The following is a 27563-nucleotide window of genomic DNA, read 5'->3' on the forward strand; positions in this document are numbered from 1 at the left end:
AAAAGTGGTATCTAATTTATCAGCAAAATCTTTTGATAAATCAATAGATTTGATATTTAAACCAGATAACTTTCTATCAAGAAGTTCTTCTAAATCATTTAAAGATTTAAATTTAAAATCCTGAATCTCAGGGGGTCTTTGAACATGAGTAAGAACAATTTGAGATTCTGATTTTCTTCCAGACGTAGAGGCAATATCAGTTGTCTTCTTGCTAGTACTCATATCTTTTATCAAAACAGTTAATTCATCAAGTTTTTTTATCAAGAAAACTGATTTGTTCACCCAAAACTTTAACATATAAACTCAAATAATTATTTTGAGAAATCAAATTATTAATTTCTGCGATGTTGACTGCAGCAACATCTTCATCAATAAATTTTTGAAATGCAGTAAATGTAATACCTGTATTATTTGGTATAACAAAAGGTGCTTGGGGAGGGTATATTGCTTTAGTAATATTGCCCTTCCCATCTTTATAAGATCTTTCTAAAACCTTTATATAAAGTGGTAAATAAGTTGTTATAAACCAAAAAACAAAATACATAATTTGATTATGTAGAGCACAAGTTTCATAAAACTCTTGAGAAATATTATGTAAATCCTCTTTAAGTATCAAAAAACCAAGTTTTAAACCGGTTCCATTTATTACAAAAAAATTCTTTTTGAATATATTTTCTAGCTTGTGACCCTGGACTAAAATCTATTTGGTGTGGGATCATTAAGTATCATTGGGGTTGAAATCCATTTCGGATGCAGAAGGAATATCCTTATCAGAAATATTATCACTATCCTGAACAATATTTGTTTGGGGGTTAATCTTAACCCTTTCAACTGGCTTATCACCCATTTTGGTAGAAATTATACGCAAAGATGCAGCACGATTTCTAGCTGGTCCATAGACTGGTTCAACAGGTGAAATATGTTTAATATGAGGCAGCAGTCTACGATTAGTAAATGAATGCCTATTATAACAAGGACTAATAGCAGGCAAAAGTCTATTATTAGAAAATGACTGCCTATTATAAGTGAAACTATTTTTCATCAAATTGAATGCAAATCCAAATTTTGAGTAATATGAGAATATTCCGTATTACTGACAGCATTAGTAATCTGACTAGGGGATATAACCGAATCTAATGTCCAAGTAGTCGGAAAATTAATTTCTTCTCACTTAATAGGTCTCCTCGTGTTGACCTTAGATTTTGCAAAATTGGTTTCCACTAATATAGTCTGATCGGATGTATCATACAGTTTACATCTAGGGTTTAACGTAGATAGTAATTTAAAATAAATTATATATGATAAACATATAAGTTCAGATCCATGCGCATAATTATAACCATGCGTTTTCACATTTAATGTCAAGGCATCAAGTATATTATCATCAGATAGAGATAATTGAAGATTGGGTTGAGTATGAAAATATATTGGATCGTAGGCCACAGTAGATTCAATAGAACCCATCAGACACTGTCTAAAATTCATATTTCTAGCATCTCTGAGAGCAGCAAAAATGTCTCTAGTAACCCTTTAAGGCTTAATGGCTTAAAAGCAATTTGAACCATACCAACATGCAGAAAATTATACTGATTTTTATATAAATCTACATCTTGTTTGTTTAACAAATGAATAGTCTGTTCAGACGAGTTTAAAGCTAAAGATTGCTCAGTAGTTTAAACTAGTTGTTTTGAAGAAAGTTAATCAAACCATCCATAATCATAAATTGTTCTAATAGGGACTTTAGTAATTGTCCATTTGTTTAATGAATCAAGGTTTTGAGGTATATCTACCTCTTCAAGTCTAGTATTTTTCATACTATTTTCTCCTAAATTCATAATGAGAATAACATATCTATGTCGAATACTTCAGATCTATCTCATATATACCATAAAAGTTCCTAGGCTCTGATACCATTTATTAGGATCGAGTGTAGGCGGGCGGTAGTCCGCACGGCCATCCCAATCTAGCTATTTGAAATTAACTAATTTAGTCAGTAAGAGAAATCACCGGATTAGCTATGTTATTCTCATTATCAACATAGATATGTTATTCTCATTAGGAATTTTGGAGAAACTAGTATGAAAAATACTAGACTTGAAGAGGTAGATATACCTCAAAACCTTTTGAGTTTATGCTAGTAAAAGGATAAATATCATTAATAAAAGATGTTCCAAGTATAATTAGAGGGTATAACTGATTTTTAACCAAAAAAAAGAAGTGAGGAATGCAGACTTTATTCTGACAAATACCAGTATTAGGTAATTTATACTCTATGTCTAAAGCATGTCCTGAAGCAGACTTTAACATATGAGTAGTTTAAGAGATTTGATCTCTCTTTTCAAGTTTTCAACTTCAACTTTTAAATCATCGAAAGAAGAATTTCTTGTTGGAGTTGTACTTTTATTTAAAAGACGGTTATTAATCTCTAATAAAGAATAAGGAGCAGAATATTCAAATTCCTTTTTTGAGTTTTCAAAAGGTTTTGAAGAACTTGAACTAGTACATGCAGCCAACTTTATAATTTTTTCACGAAGTTTATCATCAGTAACTTCTTTTAAAAGTTCTATTACATTATCAGATGTAATAGTTTTCATGTTCAAATCTTGGAACTGAGATTGCAATTTATAAAATTCATCATCATCACAGGTACATGTATTACCTCTGTAAGCTGTACAAGTATTATCAATATTTTTATCACTATCAGATAAATCAAGTAAATTTACTTCAATTTCAGATTCTGACTCAGAGTAATAATAATCAGATTCTGATCCAGAGGTGTATAACAAACCATAAACCTTATCACGTAACTCTTCGTCTAGTTCTAAGGTTTTCAGCTTTTAAAGCTTACAATTAGGAGCTATAAGGCCAAATTTTCCACATTTATAACACTTAATATCAACAAGATCTCGCTTGGACCTATTTTTCATAAATCTAGTAGACTTGCGATGGGCTTTCTTAGCATCACGCTCTTCTTTGGACCTATATCTTGATATCATTTTCTTATAAGGACTGTCTGGGTTAGGGTATCTATGATACTTGTGTTTCTTCTTCTTATGAATAGAAGTCTCGGGTAAACCGAACTGGGTGCAAAAGTCTCCTAACTGGTATTTCCCCTTAAGCTTATCCATCTTAAGTTGTTTGGACAATTTTAACTCATTGCACAAGTTTAATCCTTCTTGTGTGCATATTCCTATCAATTTTCCATAGGTATAATCTTTGTACGGAATTTCACCATAGCTACCCCTTAGAGTTTTTCTAACTCTTTCAGCAAATAAGGAGGGAAGGCCATCTATAAACTTAGCTTTCCAATGTTCATATTTATTTTCGGGTAATTCCATTACTCTACTCATAAAAGTATCTTTATACCATCTAAACTCGCTTAAGGTCCTAAATCTAAGGCCATTTAGCAGAGTACGGACAATCTCGTTCTGATTGGTAAATCTACCATTGAAATGTTCTAATATGGTAAGAACAAGGGTGTAAACAACATCTTCTCTATTTTTCACTAGAGTCATGCCTAAGTTATCAACTCCTTCGTCAGTGGCTATTGCATTAATAACCATTGCCCTTTCATCAACAGTTAAATAATTATCCTACCAGCCACGAAACTGGCCAGTAAAACCTGCAACAATCATTTTGCAAATAGTTCTATTTGTATTTTTCACACTTTTACTGATAGTTGCATACATAAGCTTTCTATGCACAAGAATAGTTAATTGTCTATCAGTCAAACCATCAAGATTCCATTCATAAATTTCGGAACCACTATAAGACGTATTAGCCTGAATCCAATCACGTTCCTCTATTATAACATCTTGAGGAGTAGGACGATTATAATAATAAGTTTGCATTCTGGGTTTACCAGCATACTTACTATTCTTTTTGGGATAACCTCTGAGTTTATTAAACTCTGACCAAACTTCATTTGTATAATCAAAAGTGGTATCTAATTTATCAGCAAAATCTTTTGATAAATCAATAGATTTGATATTTAAACCAGATAACTTTCTATCAAGAAGTTCTTCTAAATCATTTAAAGATTTAAATTTAAAATCCTGAATCTTAGGGGGTCTTTGAACATGAGTAAGAACAATTTGAGATTCTGATTTTCTTCCAGACGTAGAGGCAATATCAGTTGTCTTCTTGCTAGTACTCATATCCTTTATCAAAACAGTTAATTCATCAAGTTTTTTATCAAGAAAACTGATTTGTTCACCCAAAACTTTAACATATAAACTCAAATAATTATTTTGAGAAATCAAATTATTAATTTCTGCGATGCTGACTGCAGCAACATCTTCATCAATAAATTTTTGAAATGCAGTAAATGTAATACCTGTATTATTTGGTATAACAAAAGGTGCTTGGGGAGGGTATATTGCTTTAGTAATATTGCCCTTCCCATCTTTATAAGATCTTTCTAAAACCTTTATATAAAGTGGTAAATAAGTTGTTATAAACCAAAAAACAAAATACATAATTTGATTATGTAGAGCACAAGTTTCATAAAACTCTTGAGAAATATTATTTAAATCCTCTTTAAGTATCAAAAAACCAAGTTTTAAACCGGTTCCATTTATTACAAAAAAATTCTTTTTGAATATATTTTTTAGCTTGTGACCCTGGACTAAAATCTATTTGGTGGGGGATCATTAAGTATCATTGGGGTTGAAATCCATTTCGGATGCAGAAGGAATATCCTTATTAGAAATATTATCACTACCCTGAACAATATTTGTTTGGGGGTTAATCTTAACCCTTTCAACTGGCTTATCACCCATTTTGGTAGAAATTGTATGCAAAGATGCAGCACGATTTCTAGCTGGTCTATAGACTGGTTCAACAGGTGAAATATGTTTAATATGAGGCAGCAGTCTACGATTAGTAAATGAATGCCTATTATAACAAGGACTAATAGTAGGCAAAAGTCTATTATTAGAAAATGACTGCCTATTATAAGTGGAACTATTTTCATCAAATTGAATGCAAATCCGGATTTTGAGTAATAAGAGAATATTCCGTATTACTGACAGCATTAGTTATCTGACTAGGTGATATAACCGAATCTAATGTCCAAGTAGTCGGAAAATTAATTTCTTCTCACTTAATAGGTCTCCTCGTGTTGACCTTAGATTTTGCAAAATTGGTTTCCACTAATATAGTCTGATCGGATGTATCATACAGTTTACATCTAGGGTTTAACGTAGATAGTAATTTAAAATAAATTATATATGATAAACATATAAGTTCAGATCCATGCGCATAATTATAACCATGCGTTTTCACATTTAATGTCAAGGCATCAAGTATATTAACATCAGATAGAGATAATTGAAGATTGGGTTGAGTATGAAAATATACTGGATCGTAGGCCACAGTAGATTCAATAGAACCCATCAGAGACTGTCTAAAATTCATATTTCTAGCATCTCTGAGAGCAGCTAAAACCGTCTCTAGTAACCCTTTAAGGGTTAATGGCTTAAAAGCAATTTGAATCATACCAACATGCAGATAATTATACTGATTTTTATATAAATCTACATCTTGTTTGTTTAACAAACGAATAGTCTGTTCAGACGAGTTTAAAGCTAAAGATTGCCCAGTAGTTTAAACTAGTTGTTTTGAAGAAAGTTAATCAAACCATCCATAATCATAAATTATTCTAATAGGGACTTTAGGAATTGTCCATTTGTTTAATAAATCAAGGTTTTGAGGTATATCTACCTCTTCAAGTCTAGTATTTTTCATACTAGTTTCTCCTAAATTCATAATGAGAATAACATATCTATGTCGAATACTTCATATCTATCTCATATATACCATGAAAGTTCCTAGGCTCTTATACCATTTAACATGATCGAGTGTAGGCGGGCGGTAGTCCGCACGGCCATCTCAATCAAGCTAGCTATTTGAAATTAACTAATTTAGTCAGTCCGAGAGATCACCGGATTCATTTAACAGGATCGTGTGTAGGCGGGCGGTAGTCCGCACGGCTATCCCAATCAAGCTAGCTATTTGGAATTAACTAATTTAGTCAGTCCGAGAAATCACCGGATTCATTTAACAGGATCGAGTGTAGGCGGGCAGTAGTCCGCACGGCCTTCCCAATCTAGCTAGCTATTTGGAATTAACTAATTTAGTTAGTCCGAGAGATCACTGGATTAACGGGAACTGGAATTGTTTCGCACCTCAGCTGACCTTTATATGTCCACTGAGGTTTCCACCAGTTAAAGATCTCTTATAGACTTTCTAAGTAGCTAATTCAGTATCCTTACGTTTAAAGACTGGCGGTAATCTGTACTGAGGTTTCCACCAGTTAAAGATCTCTTATAGACTTTATAAGTAGCTAATTCAGTATCCTTACATTTAAAAATATAATAATAATAATAATAATAATAATAATAATAATAATAATAATAATAATAATAATAATAATAATAATAATAATAATAATAATAATAATAATAATAATAATAATAATAATAATAATAATAATAATAATAATAATAATAAACGAACATACTCATAAAAAAATATCAAAATAAAGGTTATATATTTACCCCCTTGTTGAGACGAGAACAACGCCGCAGCAATCACCTCAAACTGACCTCTAGAACTCAAAATATGCTAAAAATACTAAATTGCTTGGGTTGCCAATTTAAAATACTGCTCAGGTGATTTTTGTTCATCGCCTTCGCAGGAGACCTTCGCGTTCGCGAAGAGAAATTTTTTGCATTGACCGGTCAACCCATAATTCCTTCTTCGCGTTCGTGGGACCTCCCTCGCATTCGCGAAGAACAAAAGCTCGCACTAGAAACCAACAATCTTTCCTGACACAGAAATGGGCATAACTCTCTCATACGATCTTAGAATTCGACGATTCTTGTTGCTATGATTCTGTAATTACGATACGGATCTAATGATTCAATATAATCACAAATTAAAGGTCGTTTGCTCAATATGGTGCCCTTTATGCTCAAAGAATCGACGCCGAAACATCTAATAAGAGCACAACACAACCCAAGCACATCTGAAACACACCCGAGGCCCCCAGGACTCCGTCCAATCACACAATCTAGTCTCAAAAATATAACATGAACCTACTCGAGGCGTCAAATCACATCAAACAATATCAAAACCTTGAATCGCACACCAATTCAAGCCTAATTAACTAATAAACTTTTAAACTTGTAAAACTCATGCCGAACCTTACCAAATTAACCCGGAATGACCTTAAATTTTGCATGCAAGTCCCAAATGACACAATGAACCTATACCAACTCACCGAATTCATATCCGATACCAACAAAGTCAACTCTTGATCAAATCTATCAACCTTCTAAACCTTCAATCTTCTAACTTTCGCCAAAAAGTGTAAAATCAAACCTACGGACCTCCAAATCTTGACATACGCCTAAGCATCATTCGTACCTAACGGAACTGTAAAAATCTCGATCCGAGGTCATTTAATCAAAAGTCAAACATTGGTTAACTCTTTCAACATAAGCTTCTGAATTGAGAATTATTCTTCCAAATCAACTCTAATCTTCGCGAAAATCTAATACGACTACACGTGCAAGTCATAATACATGAAGTGAAGCTACTCAAGGTTTCAAATCGCCGAACGACATGCTAGAACTCAAAATGACTGGTCGGGTCGTTACATTCTCCCCCTACTTAAATATACGTTCATCCTCAAATGTACCAAGAACCGTTCCAGAGTTGCCCATAATCACTGTTTAACACCTCGTGCACCTATCCGTGCCACCACAACCCATATGAGCACATTAGCTCAAGCCAGACTGAAGATCTTTCCTTCTACCTTAGCCCACAAGCCTTAGAACCAAATTCCAACATCCGAAATTCTGTACCAGGTCTGATTCTAACATACGCACTCCGTATCAAACTCTACACGTTGTACCAAAATATAATCATACACCCATGCAAAATTCACCCAATGCATCGCATAATTCGTATGCTCATAATAACATCCTACAACCACAATAGTTGCAAATTCACGAACCTGATGCTCGTAATATACCTCATAACACATATAAGCCTTGTTCCAACCCTTGCAATATTGCAACGATTAAAGAGATGTGTAGAAACTCATAACCACCTGCCAAATCAATAACTCATGGAGTCTCTCCCCTTGGCGAGAACTATTGCCTCACTCTAAACTGATTAATGACATTTTCCCTCTAATATACATTATACAAATCTAATTGCACTAATTCCAGGTCCAGCAACCTCGTCTTACCCAGTACAAGCTTCTAGGGAAATAAGCCACCTCAAACACCGTCTAAAATCTCATATGATGCCATCAATGCGCAAACAAGCCACAACTCGAATATGACCAATAAGGAATAACGAACTCGAATACAAGACTATCCGGCCTGTGCAACGAACAAAAACAAACAAACCAATGCTATGAAACTATCTCAGAGATGAAAAATAAAACACACAAAATAAGTATAAAGATCTGTACTCAACATCTCACTATTGCAGCGTGCAACCCAATCTACACATCATACTCGTGGCGGCGTGTCACCCGATCCGCACATAACAATCAATAAGGATATACCCATCAAGCCAAAATGCTCATACCAACAAAATGCCCAAATATCCACCACAAGCACGCAAAATGCATAAACATAACTCTGGGGAGACAGATAGTGCCATGCGCTATAAAATGCCAAGCACGACTACGGTGCAATAAATGACCTGCATCTCGAGAGCCATCTCGCTCACATAACACCACAAGCTACACATGATCTCAATACATGTGAATAATCAAGTCGTCACACAACACACATAGTATAAAGAATAGAACTTGAAAAAGGCGAAGTCAGGAATATCATCCACCACACCCGAAGACCCATCCATAAGCGATACTATGTCGATTAAGCATATCTGATATAGTGTAAAATATCTATTCACATTAGGCCTACCAATGGACCTCAAGCCGATTATGATCGTCCCAAAATGGGGCAATTACCTTCCAAAGATCCACAATGACCCTATTCATGGCACATACGATCTACCGTCTAATCTGGAACAAACTCCTACAGTCCGCAACCAAAGAAATAGAGCGCCTCTCAGACATAAACTCTCCCATCGACGACAGTACTAGAATCTCCATACATAATTTCAATCTCTACCACATAAATGGCTGACACATCACACTTATACAACCATCCCATGGGAGATACTCTCACGACCTTCCACACTAGGTAGCAAAATCTGCACATCCATGGCTACCAATAATACTATTACTATAATGCAAATCAAGAATACATAAATCAATACACAATGCCTCTTCCACATAACACCATTCTCATGAGACACAAAAACAGCGCCAACATACTCTAAACATCTAAAACCTCTCCCCAGCTCTTCTAAGTTCGTAATATTCCTGTCAAAATTGGATCGCAACCTTGATCCTCAAATTCCAATTCTATACCCCTCACTGCACCTATCATGCTGCTACGCAAGAGTACAAGAACTTCATCATGACTCCTGAACCACCAGTAGAATAAATACTTCATCGGCTAGAACCTTTCACTTAACTCTTTTAGAAGAAGAATCGCAACACTCAACTAACTTCCCAAAGCCACAAAAGACTTATCACTCAAGTCGTGTTCTAAACCGCCATAACTCTTCCGGGACCCATTTACACATAATCAAAACCATCAGAATCAAATACCTCCAAATAAATCAAATTACGGAGGTTGTCAAGCTCACACATACAACCATGAAACACCTCTATTGCCTTACATACCGAAGGAACTGATCATTTCCTTAACCATGCCGATCCAAATCACTACTAGGCTGACTCAGCTTCTTCCGATTTTTTTTCTTCACTTGCCTTCAGAATCAATACCTCTATTCAATCACATAACGGATCCCAATCAACACTCATCCCAAGTGACCCAATCACGAGACCACATTGTTTCAATACCCCATAAGCCATTTCATACCCTCCTCATGCAGTCTATAGTAACTCCAACTGATATGCATGCGCTAATTAGATCTTCTACGAATCCGAAGTTTTTTCTCACATTTTTCTAACAATGCACCATAGACCCAATGACATTCATAGAAGTACTCCAAGCCTCTTCCACACTCTGCTGCAAAACTAATTCCTTAGCCACACGACGAACACGAAAATCCTTAGGCACTATGCTTTAATTCTTGAATCCACTATAACCATCGTTAAGAGTCACCCACTATGACCTAATTCAGAATATATAGCCAAAAACCGGTGTTCCCTTAGCACATGAACACTTCAGAAGAAGCAATCAAATGAATCTCTTCCCTAGCACATCACCTTCATGAAGAAATATCAAATCTGGATCATTTCATAACCTGCACACATCAATAAGGTGAAATGTAGCACACATCCATCAAATTCCTTACTCGGATTACCCCTGATGTTCTCTTACTCGGTCATAACTAATCCTCCGACGTACCGCTATCCAGAAATTGCAAAGGCACATAATCACGCGACCCAATCATCGACGGTAGGCTCCCACACTTAGCTTTAAACTACAATTCGCAAAACCCAAGGACTCATAATGACTTCTCCCCCTAACTACCATGACCTCACATTGTTACTTAGTCAAGTTTCTCACAAGCTCTTATTGTACTAATCATAAAACGCCACGAATTACCGGTCCCAAACGCATTCTCAACCTCCTAATAGTTGCACCTTCTTCTTTACGCGATCCAAGCCCACATCGTAATACATGCTTCATGCTAGATAGAAAGTAGAACTCTTCATAGGAACTTTACCAGAAATCATGTAATCCCTAACCTTCTCACAGGAGATAACCCACTTGTGTAACCTCTATCAGCATCCCCCAACGACTTTGCCATAGTTATATCCATTATGAAATCATTTAATCTCCCTAGGTCCACACTCATTCGCCAGCCGTGAGAATCCATCCATTCATTAGCATCAACCGAAGGTTCAACAATATGTTTAAAACTCGGAGCCATATTGCATCCCAAAACGATAATCAAATATTCATATTTTCTTATGTTCCGATTAAGCCCCTTCTCGTCACATTCGTACTCCTTAAGTAAAGAAGCCACCTCATGGATCATCTACCTCGTACCATTAACACTGGAAACTCTGATTCGATTATGAAGTTGCAACACAATGTCAGCTTCGATAACTGCTTCTTAGGTACTATTTTACAACATCGTTGCAAAAATATGAAGACCATCATACCAACGATACTTAGTGCATTCAAACAAGGACGACGACACCACAACACAAATAAGAATTCCAACAAGTTTGGAGATGTCAAATCTCGCTACTCCTTTAACCAAAACCTAAACATCCTTGGCCCAATTGCATCTCCTATGCTGGAATTTAATGCCGAATCTTCCAATCACAAACCGAACAACCCTTCTCCTAAAGCACTCACTGCCACAACCCATAAGCAAACACCCTACCGTTCACACTAATACTACATGATAATAACACATGATAATCACAATACACTGTGTATAGCCCTGAATCCGTAGGCAATACCAATATTGGATTGAAACGACTAAACACCCTTCAACGAGGCAACAATAGTAGTCTTCCCTCATAACGCAGGAGAAAACATCCTACAACACACCTGTAGAGCCACCATAACTCCTTGATTCCCAACTAATATCGAGTGCTCAACATCGTGTTAGAATGAGTAGGAACGAACTGGAGACATAAGCTTCAAACGAAATCAAATTGCACGACAATGAATCAAGAAAGGAAAGTTCTTCCTAATAACCCTATAGCCTCTCAAAGATAAGTACAGATGTCTTCGTACCGATCGGCAAGACTCTACTAGACTTGCTCATGACTCGTGAGACCTAAATAAACCTAGTGCTCTAATACCAAGTTGTCACGACCCAAATCCCATAATAGGTCATTATGGCACCCAACTATGCTAATAGGCAAGCTAACGCGTGAATCTCCACTTGACTGTCCATTTTAAATTTTTAGAACTAGGAATTTCATTAAATAAATAGAATAAAATCTAGCACTCATAGAAACATGTGCTTTTCTTTACCAAATTTCCGAATATGAATAAATCATAAAGTGAAGTGATAATAATAACAACGTGAAATAAACTAATGAACATCCATTAGGAACCCCCAAAACATGGTATTACAAGAGCATGAACATCTATAAGAATAATACAACACTACCACAACATCTTTCTGGAATATAAAGTAGACAAAATATAATCATTGAAAAGGATGGAGACTCCATGTGCTGTGAATCATAGCGTAGAATGCAGCTCACTATAAAGTCCCCTCTGTAGCTGCGCCCATGCACCAAGATAACCACCTAATGTACATGCCTCTATACATGCACATTCAGTGTAGAACTGTAGCGTGAGTACCTAAATCAACGCGTACCCAGTAAGTATCTAGCATAACCCCAAAGAGGTAGTGACGAGGGGTCGACATTGATACTTACTAGTGGTCTAATAAAAAAATATAATAAGGTAGACAAGCATGAAATATGGTAAGTAAACAGTGAGAACAGACATACGCAAATAATACGATCTACAATTGAACAGTGAACACAAAGTCCTCAATTATAGGATACCTCCTCAAATGGAATATGTTATGGTCAATACCAAATCAACGGTCACATCTCAAGTCGGGAAACGCATGAGTACGTGGACTCCTTATCAAGTATTTCGCACGATTCTGCCGAGGTGAGTGGTCTGATCCCATAAGAGTGTGATACAAAATTCTACCGAGGCGAACGGACCGATCCCATAAGAATATGATACATGATATTGTCGAGGCGAACGGCTCGATCCCATAAGAGTGTCTTACATGATACTGCTGAGGCAAACGACCCGATTCCATAAGAGTATTGATGAAGCATTCAGACCGATCTCATTAGAATATGAACCTTTGACGGGTCACTTACCCCACTCATGAATATACATGTGAGTTATAAAATTTAAGAAAAACTATCGGACGAATACGCACAACGCGAACGAAATTCGTAATGGAAAGTACAATTTCCACGACTAATCAAGTAGCTCGTCAAGAATCTAAAATAGAAAGTCTAATAATCTACGTGAGTCTAGTCTCAGGGTTAATGTAAATTAAAGCATTTAAACAGGCAAAAATAACTCAAATAGTACAATTAAAGCATGCAGTGAGTCTATGTCTACCCGGACATAATCAGGAATTCTAGCATACGTACGGAAACTCGTCACCTCATACATGCGTAGGTCCCACAACATGTAGCGCATAATAAATATAACACCTACGGGACAAATTCCATCTCACAAGGTTAGATAGGAGACTTACCTCGCTCTGAAATCTGATAACCGGCTCCAACGCCTCTCTAACTACTCAAAACCGATGAAAAACGATCCGCAACTAATCAAACAACGTGTAAACCAATCAAACTATACTCCAATACTCGTAATTTAACAATTTATAATAATTCCCAACTCCGCTCGAAAAGTCAATATAGTCAACCCCCGGGCCCACGTGACGGATTTTGAGAATTATTGAAAATAAATATTACTCATAACTTATATAGTCTATATCCAGAAAAGCATCTAATTTCTTCAATGAATTGACCCTCAAATCAAGGATTTACTATTTCTCAACTTTGGGGCTCAAAACCCCAATTTTTACAATCCAGATACGGATAAAATAATAATAATAATAATAAACGAAAGTAATCATGGAAAAAATCAAAATAAAGGTCATATATTTACCCCCTTGTTGAGACGAGAACAATTCCATAAAAATCACCTCAAACGGACCTCTAGAACTCAAAATATGCTCAAAATACTAAAATACACGGTTTGCCAATTTAAAATACTGCCCAGGTGATTTTTGTTCATCGCCTTCGCGGGAGACCTTCGTGTTCGCGAAGAGAAATTTTTCTTGCTGACCGGTCAACCCATAATTCCTTACTTGCATTCACGGGACCTCCCTCCCATTCGCGATGAATAAAAGCTCGCACCACAAACTAGCAATCTTTCCCGACACGGAAATGGACATAACTCTCTCATACAATCTCGAAATTTGATGATTCTTGTTGCTATAGTTCTGTAATTATGACGCGGATCTAATTTTTCAATATAATCACAAATAAATTTTCGTTTTCTCAATATGGTACCCTTTATGACCAGAGAATCGACATCGAAACATCAAATGAGAGTGCGACAAAACCCAAACACATCTGAAACACACCCGAGGCCCCCGGAACCCCATACAATCACATAATCTAGTCCCAAAATATAACATGAACCTACTCGAGGCCTCAAATCATATCAAACAACATCAAACCATGAATCGCACACCAATTCAAGCCTAATGAACTAATGAACTTTTAAACTTCTAAAACTCATGCCGAACCTTGCCAAATCAACCTCGAAGTGCAAGTCATAATACATGAAGTGAAGTTACTCATGGTCTCAAACGGTCGAACGACGTGCTAGAGCTCAAAATGACCAGTAGTGTCATTACAATAGGCAATCCTCATCGGATTCAGTCATCTATTGTAATTGAACTACGTTCTTGCCTGATTCCATTTGGATACATAAGAATTCTGAGTCAGACTCGGCCACTTCATTTTCGATCTCATCATTTCACATCTATTGTAATTGAACTACATTGTGCCCTAATTCCATTTGGATACATAGACTGCCTGAGTCAGACTCGGTCATCATCAAAATCTCTTTATCATTACCCAAGAATTGCGTTCAGACCTAATTCCATTTCGGATACGTAGGCAACCTGAAAATATTCGATCATAACCATAGGAAAACCTTTGTAACACATTCGTTTAGATTAGGACGCAATCACAGCGGCAAGAAGCTACATCATCAGGGGAATCTCCGAGAATCAACGTCAACAGGACAGATTCTTCCAGAAATAACGCTTGCGTCTGCGGGAATTTCTAAACATGTCATAATCAAGAACGACGGCATTTTCCTCAAAAATGGATGGTTTTCAAAAAATGTTTTTCTAAAAAACTATCATTCCACCTACCGAATTTCAGGGCATAACCTCACCAGGCCCGAAGTAAAACCAGGACTACGGTCAACACAAACTGACACTCCCTGCTAAGAATTTTTCTTTGAATGCAGGACCAACAGGATAAAAGGAAAACGTTAGGGCACACTAGGGCAATGACGAATCCGCTACTCTCTCATAACTATCATCTCTCTTTCATTATTTAAATTTTTCTCATATAACTAAAGACTAACTCTCGAATCCTTTGCAGGTATTCTGGAACCAGGCCCCTGATACGATCGGAGCATATTGTAAATAGCAAACCATCTGCTCAACCAAGCGGAGCACTTTGTATATAGCGAGCCACTGGCCCCGCCGACCAGAGCCATGTATATAGCAAACTGTCAGCTCAATCAATCAGAGTGTCTTGTACAAATTGAGCCGCCGACTTTGCCAATCAAAGCCATGTATATATCAACCTGTTTGCTTTGCCAACGGGAGTGTTCCATACCACCACTCTGCCATATCGGAGATTACAAGTAGATAGTCGCAAACCCCGTCGCCAACGTTCCGCCGATCGACGACCGCGATTGGTTTGCAGTCAAGAGTACCTCTTGGGTATGCTGCTTATGTCTTTATTTTATCTCTAATGTTTTGATGTTTTGCTCGTGCAGCTTACATGCATTTTACATTTTTCAAGTCAAAATCCCATCATGCGGAGATACTTTACATCTCAAGTCAAACTCCCATCATGCGGAGACACTTTACATTTCAAGTCAAATTCTCGTCATGCGGAGATACATTTATATTTCAAAATCAACTATTCCCATCGCGCGGATATACTCCTAACATGAGGAGACTTAACGCACCGACAACTGTGGAACGGTACACAACCCGGCTAAATCGATTCAAATTCAAGTATCTCGTCTTCCCAATCTCAAATAATGCCTAGCCGGTAGCCAGGCATCATCATTCCTTCATCATTAACATTACGTCTTAACATATCTACATTACGATATATGGGTATGTGTATGTTTTATTTTTGCAGGACTAAACATCGCGACGTGGAACTTCTTCTAAGCAGCAAACCAAGCTAGAACGTTATGAGGAACAACAAACTCATAATAGGGCCAAGGATCAAAACTCAAACTCAAACTTGATCAGTGGAACTCTTATTTTTCAAATCTTTCAAATCAAGTCGCAATACAGAGCTATCTTGGGTACCAAGTTTTCCATCTCGCAGTATCGTCATAATACAATATTGGGGCAATTTCTGCGAGCATCGCCCTCTCCAAATTATCACTCTAGAACTAGATGAGGCATGATCCTCGTTAAGCCCGAGTTATGTAAGTAATTCAAAGCCCGAATTCGGCCCCAACTATCCAAAATTCTCCCGGAGTCTTCCTTTACTTCTTCCCCAATTCTACAACTCATAATCTTCTTTAAATATGTGTGCCACTCCTACAATATATGCCTAAAGTCGGGACAAAATTAGCCTTAGTTCAATTTCTTTGCCCGAAAACTCTTTCATCGTCTCCGGTCAATGAGGGGCAGCTATTGACGACAAATTTTTACCTTCTTTTAAAAATTAATTTATTTATACTTATTGATTTTCAATAAATATGTTAAATATATTTTATAAATTAATAATACTTATTTTCATATAAAATTAGGTAATCAATGGTGTTAATTAGTAATTTAGTAACTGTATAATTCAAAACATAGTATATTCACTATTTTACCATTTTTGAAACTATTAAAATAATTTTCATATTCATTACATTGGTTTATAATTAATTTAATAAAGTTATTTCTCAATTTTGGCAACATAGCCCATTATTTCAAAGTAAATCCGAAATAAGTATAGTAAATAGGAAAATAAGATATTTAGTAGCTAATTAATTAATTATAGTAATTAGTAGCGTATTTGATTTTTATAATTCTTATTGCATTTTTATTGGAATTATTTAAGTTTAATTAAATTAATTTTTAAAATGATAAAAACTAAATGGCTACATTTGCAATTTTGTGAATAAACACGAAATGACTATTCTTTAAATTGAAACCAGCCCAAACAACAAGCCCAAAACAAAATCTGATCTAGTCCAAACACCCCTCTCTTTCCATTGTGGCAATCTGTGTTACTATCCCTAAACCAATCAAAACCCGCCATGTCACATGCCCCACTCACTCACAAAATAAACACACTTAATTTTGACCGTCGATCCATGCCATCAACGAACCAGGTTTATCCTTGCTTTTCTCCTTATTTTAATACCCCTAACGGATTTTATCTCAAGTATTGGATTACAATGATCCAACGATCACCATTTTTCCTCATTAAACCTTTTAAATAATTTTAAATCTCTAAACAATCGGAGTTGTTGATCAAAAGATCCAACGTCTCCCGTTCCATCTCTTATTCTTAACCCTGGAGATCAAACCCCAATCTCCCCAAACCATAATAATTCTTCTCCTTGACTCGGCCGCCCCTTTTCCCCTTCCTCTCTCTATTCTCTCAACCCTCGCAGACCTGAACCAACTAATAGCTTGCACAAATCCGTGCAAGGTCTCAAATCAACCATAAAATCATTCCTATTGTCACCTAAACCCGCGAATCCTAATGTCTTTTTCCTTTTTCAACATTGAGATACAAAGTCCCCAAATCCGAAAACCCTAACCCATAAATGAAACTTCAAATCATCTGTGGTCTTTTAAATCCATGGCATCCATAGCTATCCATCTTGTCCCTGTACTACGAATCTTGATGTTTTCTTTCCATTTTCAGCGTTTAATTTCAAAAGTCCTAATGTTGAAGTCATAGACCAAAGAATGAAATCTCAAATCGTCTGAGATCTTCTTTGTTCTTTCAAATCTAAGCACATGAGGAGCCTCTTCGGAACTTCATCATGAATATTCTGTGTCCAAAGGTCAAACAAAGTGACCATTGGGGTTTTGGGCTTTGTCCGATAGGTCATTGCCATCAACGGTCGGCTCACCCCACTCACTTAAAATCACTACTGTTCTTCACCTCTGTTCCTCTTTTATATTCACCCATTTTCTTACATCACCGCCTCATCGTCATCTTCCACTCACCGAGTTTGAATTCTGTTGAACCTAAGAAATTGAATGCCACTATAAAAGTATCCTTCGATGCTCTCACCTAACAACACAAGATACACATGAAATCACCTAACAAACAGAGAAATATAATTTTCTAATCTTGAGTAGCAAGAATCAAGCTAGGGTTCTCTAACTAGTTTATGATTTTTTCCGATTCTGAGCTCTACACTGGTCGGAGTTTGAGTCTCTAATTCTTAACAGTTGAGAATGGATCTCTTTTGGTTTGCTGCCCAAAAGAAGGTCAGTGAACCTCAGCCTTTTCTTCTCTTTTAATTGTTTAATTGAAAGCATGTTTGTTCTGTTGTCTCTTGTTAAATGATGTTATCTCTAATATGTTATGGTTGATTATCTCTACATGTTTGCCATTAATACATAACTGATCTCCTAGGCACACGATCACTATATGTTTATCTCTTTCAAATGATCTCGTATAGCTATCTTAATCTCCTAGTGCTCTGTTGTAGCTCTCATGTGTGCCATATTAGTGTGCCATAGTGTTACTAGTATGATTCACTTGATAACTAGCCTAAATGAATATGAACATCTAATGTTAAGTATAGAGATATCCCCTTAATTTAAGGATAGCAGTTTATAATGCTTGAGTTGTTCCTTAATGTGTTCTTCTGTGATTCTGTAACTCAAGAAAATCAGTGCAAGATCCTTCTGCCAACTCCCATAATTGTTTGATCACATTTGTGAGATTCACTGTATGAGTTAATGCCTTAAATTAACTAGATTAAGTTCTAATGAACCTCTGCATTCAAGTTTTGTCTGTTGCTATCTACTTAGCTTAAGACAGGTCTAGAAACTTGGTTGAAGTTGCACCTGCTATAGTTGAGTACCATCTGTTGAGTTAGGTATTGTTAAACTTCACCATGACAGAATAATTTGCTTAACATAAAACTGGACCACACTTACCTAGTGTAAAACTTTCACTGTTCTAGACCACCATAATGACAATGTTAGTCTAATCCTATATTGTTTGGTGCTCAATCATGTTGTAATATTATAGTTTGGTTAGAATGTAACATGCATATATTTGAATGCCATCTGTTAGAAGTTCTGTACCAATCCTTGTCTCAGAAGGGAACGGCTACTTGTACATCATGTTTATGACTGTATTTTCATATCATTGAAACCTACTAAGTTTACTCACTTTACCTATGGACTTAGGAGGTGCCCATTGATGTTTGTTTGCCCTATTTGTGTGTAAGACTGTATATTTGACTTCTACCCAACCTAGATGAAATGAAAGGTCTCTTTGGAAGTCCTGTCACTTGTTAAGGAAGCGTATTTACTTGTCCTTGTCTCTTAAGAACCCTGAAATGGATTGTTATCCTTTTACAATTAGCAAAAATTGGAGTGCTAGCTAGTGTGTAGATTCCCATTAAGTGTATACATGATTACAGCTAATGATCTTCACAAGTATGAACCTTCTAGTAGGATTATTAAGGCTAATTACACATGATATCTCTTATGCTCCTTTGAACTACATGACTTACTTATTCTGAGTTCCTGTATTAGCATGTTGGTGTTTCTTATTGCTTTCTAGAACATATAACTAATTATGTTGAATATTCTCAAACATGATATAATTACATAACAGTGTATTATATGGTTGTGTGCAAACCATGACCTGTTTGACGATATTTTAAGTGTTCTAAATAGTTATTTGCAAGAAATGTATGTCTTCTTGTGTGATGTCATTACTGTTGTATTGGAATTTATATTGAGTACCTCATTAGCACTTAAACATGTATGGAAGAATAAGTATGATTGGTTGAGGGTATTTAGGAGTAGAATTTAGTTCTTGGTTGAGATACTCTCCCTGATACAAGCACCACTCGGGGTCCTTGAGACCCTTTGTGAACTTTGAAGTGCCAGAGCTCCAAAGGGTATCTTGACCATTAATAGAATTCTACCTTAGGCCCTTAATATATTGACATTTGCTAATCTCTTTAGGTTTAGTATTGAATGGAAACAAAGGTTTCACTGTAAATTTCTTTACTCTGTGGGACTTCACTTTAATTTGCATTCCTAACAGTTATTGGTTATCACAGTTTTGTCTTGGGCTTACATTGGTGTTACTTATGTTTAAGTACCATATTAGGGCCATATTTCTAATAATCTTCTTCTTATTTTTTCACATATGTCTGAGTTAGGCCTTGCCGAGTTCTAAAAGAACCCAGGCCTAAGTGTTTGCCTGAACCTTGGAGTCATTCGGAGCTGATGTTGTTTGTTTTTGCTGTCTGCTGGGCCTAATCTCTTTCAAGCCTAAAACCATGAGTCCAATTCTCTTTTCTTTATCGCTTTTACATAATTTCTTGTTTCCTATATATGTAAATAACACTGACAACATTGAGTGAATACTTTCTTTATTATCTTTGAATTACATTAGAAACCTAGGCAAGCTAAAAACCAAAAGGAGTTGTTGTCTATTACATTAGTTAAGTAACTTCAACATAGTTAATTATTTATGCTATATAGTTTTCACTTCCCCTCATGCTAACTGTTTTCATGGAATTCATTGAAGTTCAAAAATAGATTGAAAAGTTGACAATCCTTTTCTTTAAAAGCCAAAATTGGGCAAGCGATTTCAAGGTCAAGTTTTCTACAAACCAAAACAAACAGTTGCAGTCAAGGATACCTCAAACGATTTTCTTCTAAACTTGGGTAAAAGATTTAAATTTGATCTTAAGGTATATCTAAAGCCTATTTCTTCATATAGCCTTACTTTACCAAAGTTACACAAATAGCGGTTTTATTTCAAAGATAAAGTATTTAAAAAAACCCTAGCCATGTTTACAAGTTTACAAACATATACTTTATAAATACACTTTCAAAACTCTTCCAACTATGTAGACATTTTCCAAAGGACTTTTATATTGTACTGTTTTTACTTTCCAGACAATATTATATTTCATTTTAAATAATATATTTAGTAAAAAGCTTATGTACTTGTGACTCCATATCTTGGGATAGTTGAACGTTAGTGTCAAAGAGTTATCATGTATACTTTTGAGTTGTTTTATTTTATATTTTATTATTACCTTGTTGTTAGTTGTTAATTGCAATTCTTTAGCATTTTCTATTGTGTGTTGGCTTGCCTAGCAAGCGGTGTTAGGCACCATCACAATCCCGATTGGATGTGATTTTTGGTCTTAATGGCTAACAACATCGATAAGGTTTGAACATGATCAAAACAAAAAACTAAATGTTATAGCAGAAATGAAACCATGAACAATGGTCTAAATCCCCAAAACCTAGTGTCACAAGTGCATGAGCATCTACAGGAATATACAATACTACTACAACAATTGTTTAGTATAGAAAATCGATTGAATATAGTAAATGAATAGGAAGGGGACTTGGTGTGCTGAGGATCATAACATAGGCAGCAGCTCACCGACAATCAAATGTACTTGTCTCAGTACCTGCACAATTAGTGAAGAGTGTAGTCTGAGTACGAAAATCAATTCATACCCACTAAGTATTTAGTCTAACCTCGAAGAAGTAGTGGTGAGGGGTCGACATCGACACTTACTAGTGGTCTATTAATCAAAGTAAAATAAAAGTAGAAAGTTATGAAGCATAGCAAGTAGTAATTAAACAGATTAGACCCTCAAAAAAAGAATATATATGAAATCATCAAATACCAAATACTACCTCGAAAGGAATATATGTGACCAATATCAGGTGCGAATGTCAAATTCGAGTCAGGATACTCATACATACACTGACTCCCTATCAAACTTTTACGCGCGATTCTGCCGAGGCAAACTGCCTTATCCCATAAGAGTGGTGTTACATGATATTTTTGAGGTCGTATGATTCGATCCATAAGTGTATCTTATAACACTACCGAGGTGAACGACCCGCTCCCATAAGAATATTTCATAATAATGTCGAGGTCATACGGCCCGACCCATTAGTGTATCTCATAATACTTCTGAGGCGAACGGCTTGATCCCTTAAGATTGTTGCATGATACTGCTGAGGTGAACGCCCAATCCAATAAGAGTATTACTAAGGTGAACAGCTCGATCTCATAAGAATAGTATTTCATAATACCACCGAGGCACGCGTTCTGATCCCATAAAGTGGGGAAACTTCCAATGGGTCACAATCCCCATCTCGTGAAGATACTTGTGAGTTAAGAAATCATGAAGCTACCAATCAAATAAGTACAACACGAGGGTACGTAGATAGGAGGAATCATAACTCTACAAATAATCAAGCATCCCACCAAGTTCTTAAAGTAGAAAGGCTCGATAAAATATGAAAGTCTAGTCTCAAGCTAAATCATAAATTGAAGCATTTAAACAGACAAGAACAACTCAAGTAACACATCTAAAGCATGGTTCAAGTCTAAGTCTACCCGAACGTATCTAAATCTAGGATACACACAGACACTCGTTACCTCGTACGTACGTACCTCCCATAACACATAGCATATAGCACATAGAATTCCTAAGGGGATAAGTTCCCTCTTACAAGGTTAGGAAAGAGACTTACCTCGCTCTGAAATCTGATGCCGACTCCTATGCTGCTCTAACACCTCAAATAAACACCGAATAATCAGAAACTAACCAAAGAACACGCAAAGCAATCAAAACATACTCAAGAACCTATAATTTATCATTTAGAAACAACTTACAACCCCGCACAAAATTCAACAAAAGTTAACCCCAGGCCCACGCGCCTGGATTCTGAAAATTCTGAAAAATAAATGTCACCCATAGCACCACGAACTGAAATATATAATTTGTTCTCAATTCCATATCCAATTTTACGGTCAAATACGTTTTTAACCAAATTCTAGGTTTCCAACCAAAAATTCCAAAATAACAAACAATCTCTACTAATTTTCATGTTAAATTCCATATATAATCCATATATTTAGCTCACAACAAGTTCGAATAAGTTACCTTATAAAAGATGGCGAAAACAGTCTTCAAGAATCACCCCAAATTGCCTACTTGTGCTCCAAGAACTTGAATACCCCTTTCGGGCCTCCTTCTTCGAGATTGCGGTCACTAGCCATGTTATCGTTCCAGCATCATTTTCTTCATCAAGATCGTGACCAAGAAGCCACATGATCATGATGTACAAATTTCATTTTCCTCTGTACAGACATCCTTGCGTTTAATGGCTATTTCTCTTTGTACAAAACTCCAAATGACAAACGGCTAGATTGTTTGAAAACTAGACTCAAAGAGATACAACTTTTATTTTTAGATAATCCCCAAATTCCTTATAGATTGCAAGATATAAGCTCCCGAAGTCAGACCACTGATAGCAAAAAGTTCCTTCTACGCGATCGCAACCCTTCCTTCCACGATCGCATTTTCCAAGTTCTGAAATATACTTTGTTCTTCGTGAACGCGGCCCAGACCTCCGCGATCGTGATTCACACTATGATCAGTTATCAGCAACTCAAAAGGGCCTAAAAGTGGTCTGAACCCATCCCAAAACTCACCCGAGGTCCGAGGAACCCCATCCAATCAATCTAACAAATTTATATACCTTATGTTAACTTGTCCAATGGCTTGGAACACAAATTACAATATCAAAACAAAGAATTAAAGATCAAACTCAAATTCTTAATCTCTGTTAACTTCCAACTTCGTCGAACGTGCTCGAATCATACATAAACAACTCGAAATGGAACCAAATTTCACACACAAGTCCAATATGATAACACGAATCTATCCACAGACTCGGAATACCAAATGGAATCTGATATCACCGAAGTCAACTATCGGCCAAACCAAACCTTCAAATCGTCAACTTTCAGCAAATATAGTCAAAACCTTATAGGAATATCCAAATTCAAATCCGAACATATGCCCAAGTCTTGAATTACCATACGAACCTATTGGAACCTAAAAATCATGATTTTGAGGTAATCTACTCAAAAGTCAAATCTTAGTCAACTCGTCCAATTTAAAGCTTCAAAATTAAGAGTCACTCTTCCAAATCAAATCCCGAAACACTCAAACATCGAAACCAACCCTACACACAAATCATAATATATCATACGAAGCTACTCAAAGTCTCAAACCGGCAAACGGATTGCTAAAGCTCAAAACAATAGGTCGGGTCGTTACATTCTCCCCCAGTTAAACATATGTTCGCCCTCAAACGTGTCAAGAGTCATTCCAAAGTCATCAAATAACTGTATAAGCTCCTCATAGACACACCAATGCCATGTCAATACATATAAGTCCATTAACACACCCCCGACTGATCATTCTTCCTTTGACCTTTGCCCACAAGCCATAGAATCCAATTCCAACATCCGAAATTCCCTATAAGATTCGATTATGGTATGTATTCATTGTATCAATCCCCACTAGCTGCATCAATTCATAAATGTACCCCCAAGAGGTAGACACACGATGTACCCCATAACTCATATGCTCATAACCATATCTTTTGCTCGTAATAGCTTCTTATTATAGAACTCGGTACTGATAATGTACCGCATATTACATAGAACCATGTGACAATCTTTCACAACACTGCTAGCGATGAAAGAAACGTGTATAAAATCATAGCCACCCATCAAAACCACAAGTCATGGAGTTCTTTTGCCCGTCAAGAACCATTACCAAATTCTAAGCTAACTAGTGGTAGCTTTACTCCAAACATACCTTATCAAAATTCGATTGCATTAATTCTAGTTCCGTAAACCTTGTCTCACCTAGTACAAGTTTCTCGGTCGACATGCCACATCAAATACCGTCCAGAATCTCATACGGCATGATCTGTGTGCCAAACAAGCAACAGCTCGAATATGACCAATAATGGAAAAGGGAACCCAAGTACGAGAACTATTCGGCACGTGTAATACATATAATCAACAAAACGTAATGATATGAATCAACCCCACAAATGACAAGAAAAACACACGAAATAAGTTCGAGGAATTGTATCCAACATCTCATTGTTGCGGCGTGCAATATGATCCTATAACATCCTCGTGGGAATTCCCATCGATCCATAATCCTTATATCCATCAAATACATGTGTATCAACAATAAGCACGCAAAGTACATAAACATAATCCTGGGAAGACATATAGCATAATGCGCTACGAAGAATAAAAGACAATCACAACTACGATGCTATTAGAAATTAAGCATCTCAAGAGCAATCTCACTCACATATTTCCACAAGGCCTATACAGTGCCACCACATGCGTGTGAATAATAAAGTAGTCTCTAAGCCTCAAGAATATAGGAATCTCCATACCTGACATCTAACTCTCCCACTTAAATGACTGACATGTCATACATACACAATCACCTTAGGAGAAACACTCTCGTAAAATCTTCTGCATCAAGTAGCAAAACATGAACATCAACAGTTGTCAACCCTGCAATCTATATAGTACTAGTCAAGCATCCGCACAATAATACACAATGCATCTTATACAATACCCACCTATCTTAGACGATACAAGATAGGGCTATAATTCTCTTAAATATCTGAAATCTCTCACGAGGCTAGAACTCATGACCTTCCTTTCGAAACGCCATTCTCTCACGGGGCTCACCGCACCTATCACACTATCATATGAAAATACGAGAATACCATTATCAAGTCTAAATCACAAGTAGGATAAACACTCCATCGACCATAAACCCTCCACTACCTCAATTCAAGAGAATCACACTATGAAATAAACTTTCCATACCCATAGAAGATATCAATCTTAAATTGTGGTCAAAACCATCGTAAACTCTTTGGAACCTGTTTGCACATAACCAAGCCATTAGTTTTAAATTCCTCTAACTCAACCAAGTCACAGAGACTTTCAAGCCCTCAAGTATTCCCACAAATACCTATATATCCCTATCATACAAAAGGAACCAATTATTTCTATTACCATGTTAATCCAAGTTACTACTAAACTGAGCCAACTTCATCAAATTTCTTCTTGACTTGCCTTCAAGATAACACTTCTCTTTCCCAGCACACCATGTATCTCAATCAACACTCATCCCAGGTGACCCACATATGACACCACATCATCCTAAGACCTATAAGACACTTTATTCCTTCACATACATCCGATAGTACCTCAAACCGAACTGCCTGCTCTGATGAGACCTTCAATGAATCCGAAGTTGTTTCTTCCATCTCTAACATTGAATCGCAGAACCGATAATGATGTATAAATACTCCAAGTCACTCTCACAAACCGTTGCAAATCAATCCTTAGTAACACGCAAATGTGGAATCCTTAGGTACCACATCTTAGATCTCGAACTTGCTAGAATAATTCTCGAGAGTCACCCACTCTGACCTAGCCCCGACAACATAGCTAAACATGCCACACAACTAGTGCTCCGTTAGCACATGAATACTCCAAAAACGCAACTGAGTAAATTCTTTCCCTAACATACTACACCCACAATGAAATATCAAATTTGAGCCATCTTACAACCTCCATATTTCATTAAGGCAAAATATAACACATCCTGCAATTTCCTTGCTCGAATCATTCTCGAAGTCATAACTAATCCACCAGCGTCCCTTAGTCCAGAATCTACATCAACACATTATCAATTAACTCAATCGTCAATATTAGGCTCCCCCACTTAGCTTTAAGCCATAATCACATAACCAACGGACCCACAATGACTTCTCCTCCTAGCTACTATAATCTCACACTATTACCCATGCGATTTTATTTTCTTATAAGCTCATGTTGCACTATTCATAACACATCCCAAATTATCATCCTAAATGCACACTCAACCTCTTGAAAATCATGCCATCTTTCTCAAGCGATCCAGACTCATATCATAGCACACACATCAGATTGGATAGAAGGTAAAACTATTAATAGAAACCTCATAAGAAATCATACGACCTCTTACATTATCACAGGAGATATCCCACTTGTGTAGCCTCATAACGACACCTTTCTTTAACCTTGCCATGGATACAACTAGTACATAACCGATTTATCCTCCCGAGTCTACGCACATCCACAAGCTGCAAGAATATATTTATTCCACCAATGAACAATTGAATGATCCATCAACATATCAAAAACTCAAGACGGTATTGCATACTAAGATGATAATCAAGCATTCACATTCCCTTAGTAGCTCAAGAAAACCCTATTCCGTCACCTCTGAACTCTCAAAATGTAAGAAGTTATCACCAGAATAAAATGCACACACTTAGTCATTTGTCCGCAATGACCCAAATCACACCAAGCTTCCTCAAAGCATGTGGCTACCCTACCACCAAGTCCATAACAATACGCTCCTTCTTCCATTTAGGCATAGCCATCTTCCGAAGAAAACCACCCGGTCTCTGCTACTCATACTTGACCTTCTGACAATTCAACTACCGCAAGACATGTCCAACAATGTCCTTTTTCATTTTCTGCCACCAATAATGTTGCCTCAAATCATGATTCA

At 36.5% G+C, this 27563-nt stretch overlaps 1 protein-coding gene across 1 annotated transcript; it reads right to left on the reverse strand.

The window, feature by feature from the left end:
• Nucleotides 1-718: 718 nt before the first annotated feature.
• On the reverse strand, nucleotides 719-3563 carry LOC138895786 (uncharacterized). The gene is made up of 3 exons (XM_070180516.1): nucleotides 2849-3563; nucleotides 2504-2668; nucleotides 719-900 (listed from the first exon to the last, which is right to left on the reverse strand). The coding sequence occupies exons 1-3, from the start codon at nucleotides 3561-3563 to the stop codon at nucleotides 719-721; spliced, it is 1062 nt and encodes a 353-aa protein (XP_070036617.1).
• Between the last annotated feature and the right edge of the window lie 24000 nt (nucleotides 3564-27563).

This window comes from Nicotiana tomentosiformis, chromosome 7 (assembly GCF_000390325.3).
Source record: "Nicotiana tomentosiformis chromosome 7, ASM39032v3, whole genome shotgun sequence".
NCBI lineage: Eukaryota > Viridiplantae > Streptophyta > Magnoliopsida > Solanales > Solanaceae > Nicotiana > Nicotiana tomentosiformis.

Coding starts and splice junctions, on each gene's coding strand:
- LOC138895786 (XM_070180516.1), bottom strand. CDS start 3,563: ATGGTTATTAATGCAATAGCCACTGACGAAGGAGTTGATAACTTAGGC. Junction 2,669..2,848: donor TGGCCTTATAGCTCCTAATT/GTAAGCTTTAAA, acceptor ATACTTGTACAG/CTTACAGAGGTAATACATGT. Junction 901..2,503: donor AATTATAAAGTTGGCTGCAT/GTACTAGTTCAA, acceptor CTGTTGAACCAG/TCTATGGACCAGCTAGAAAT.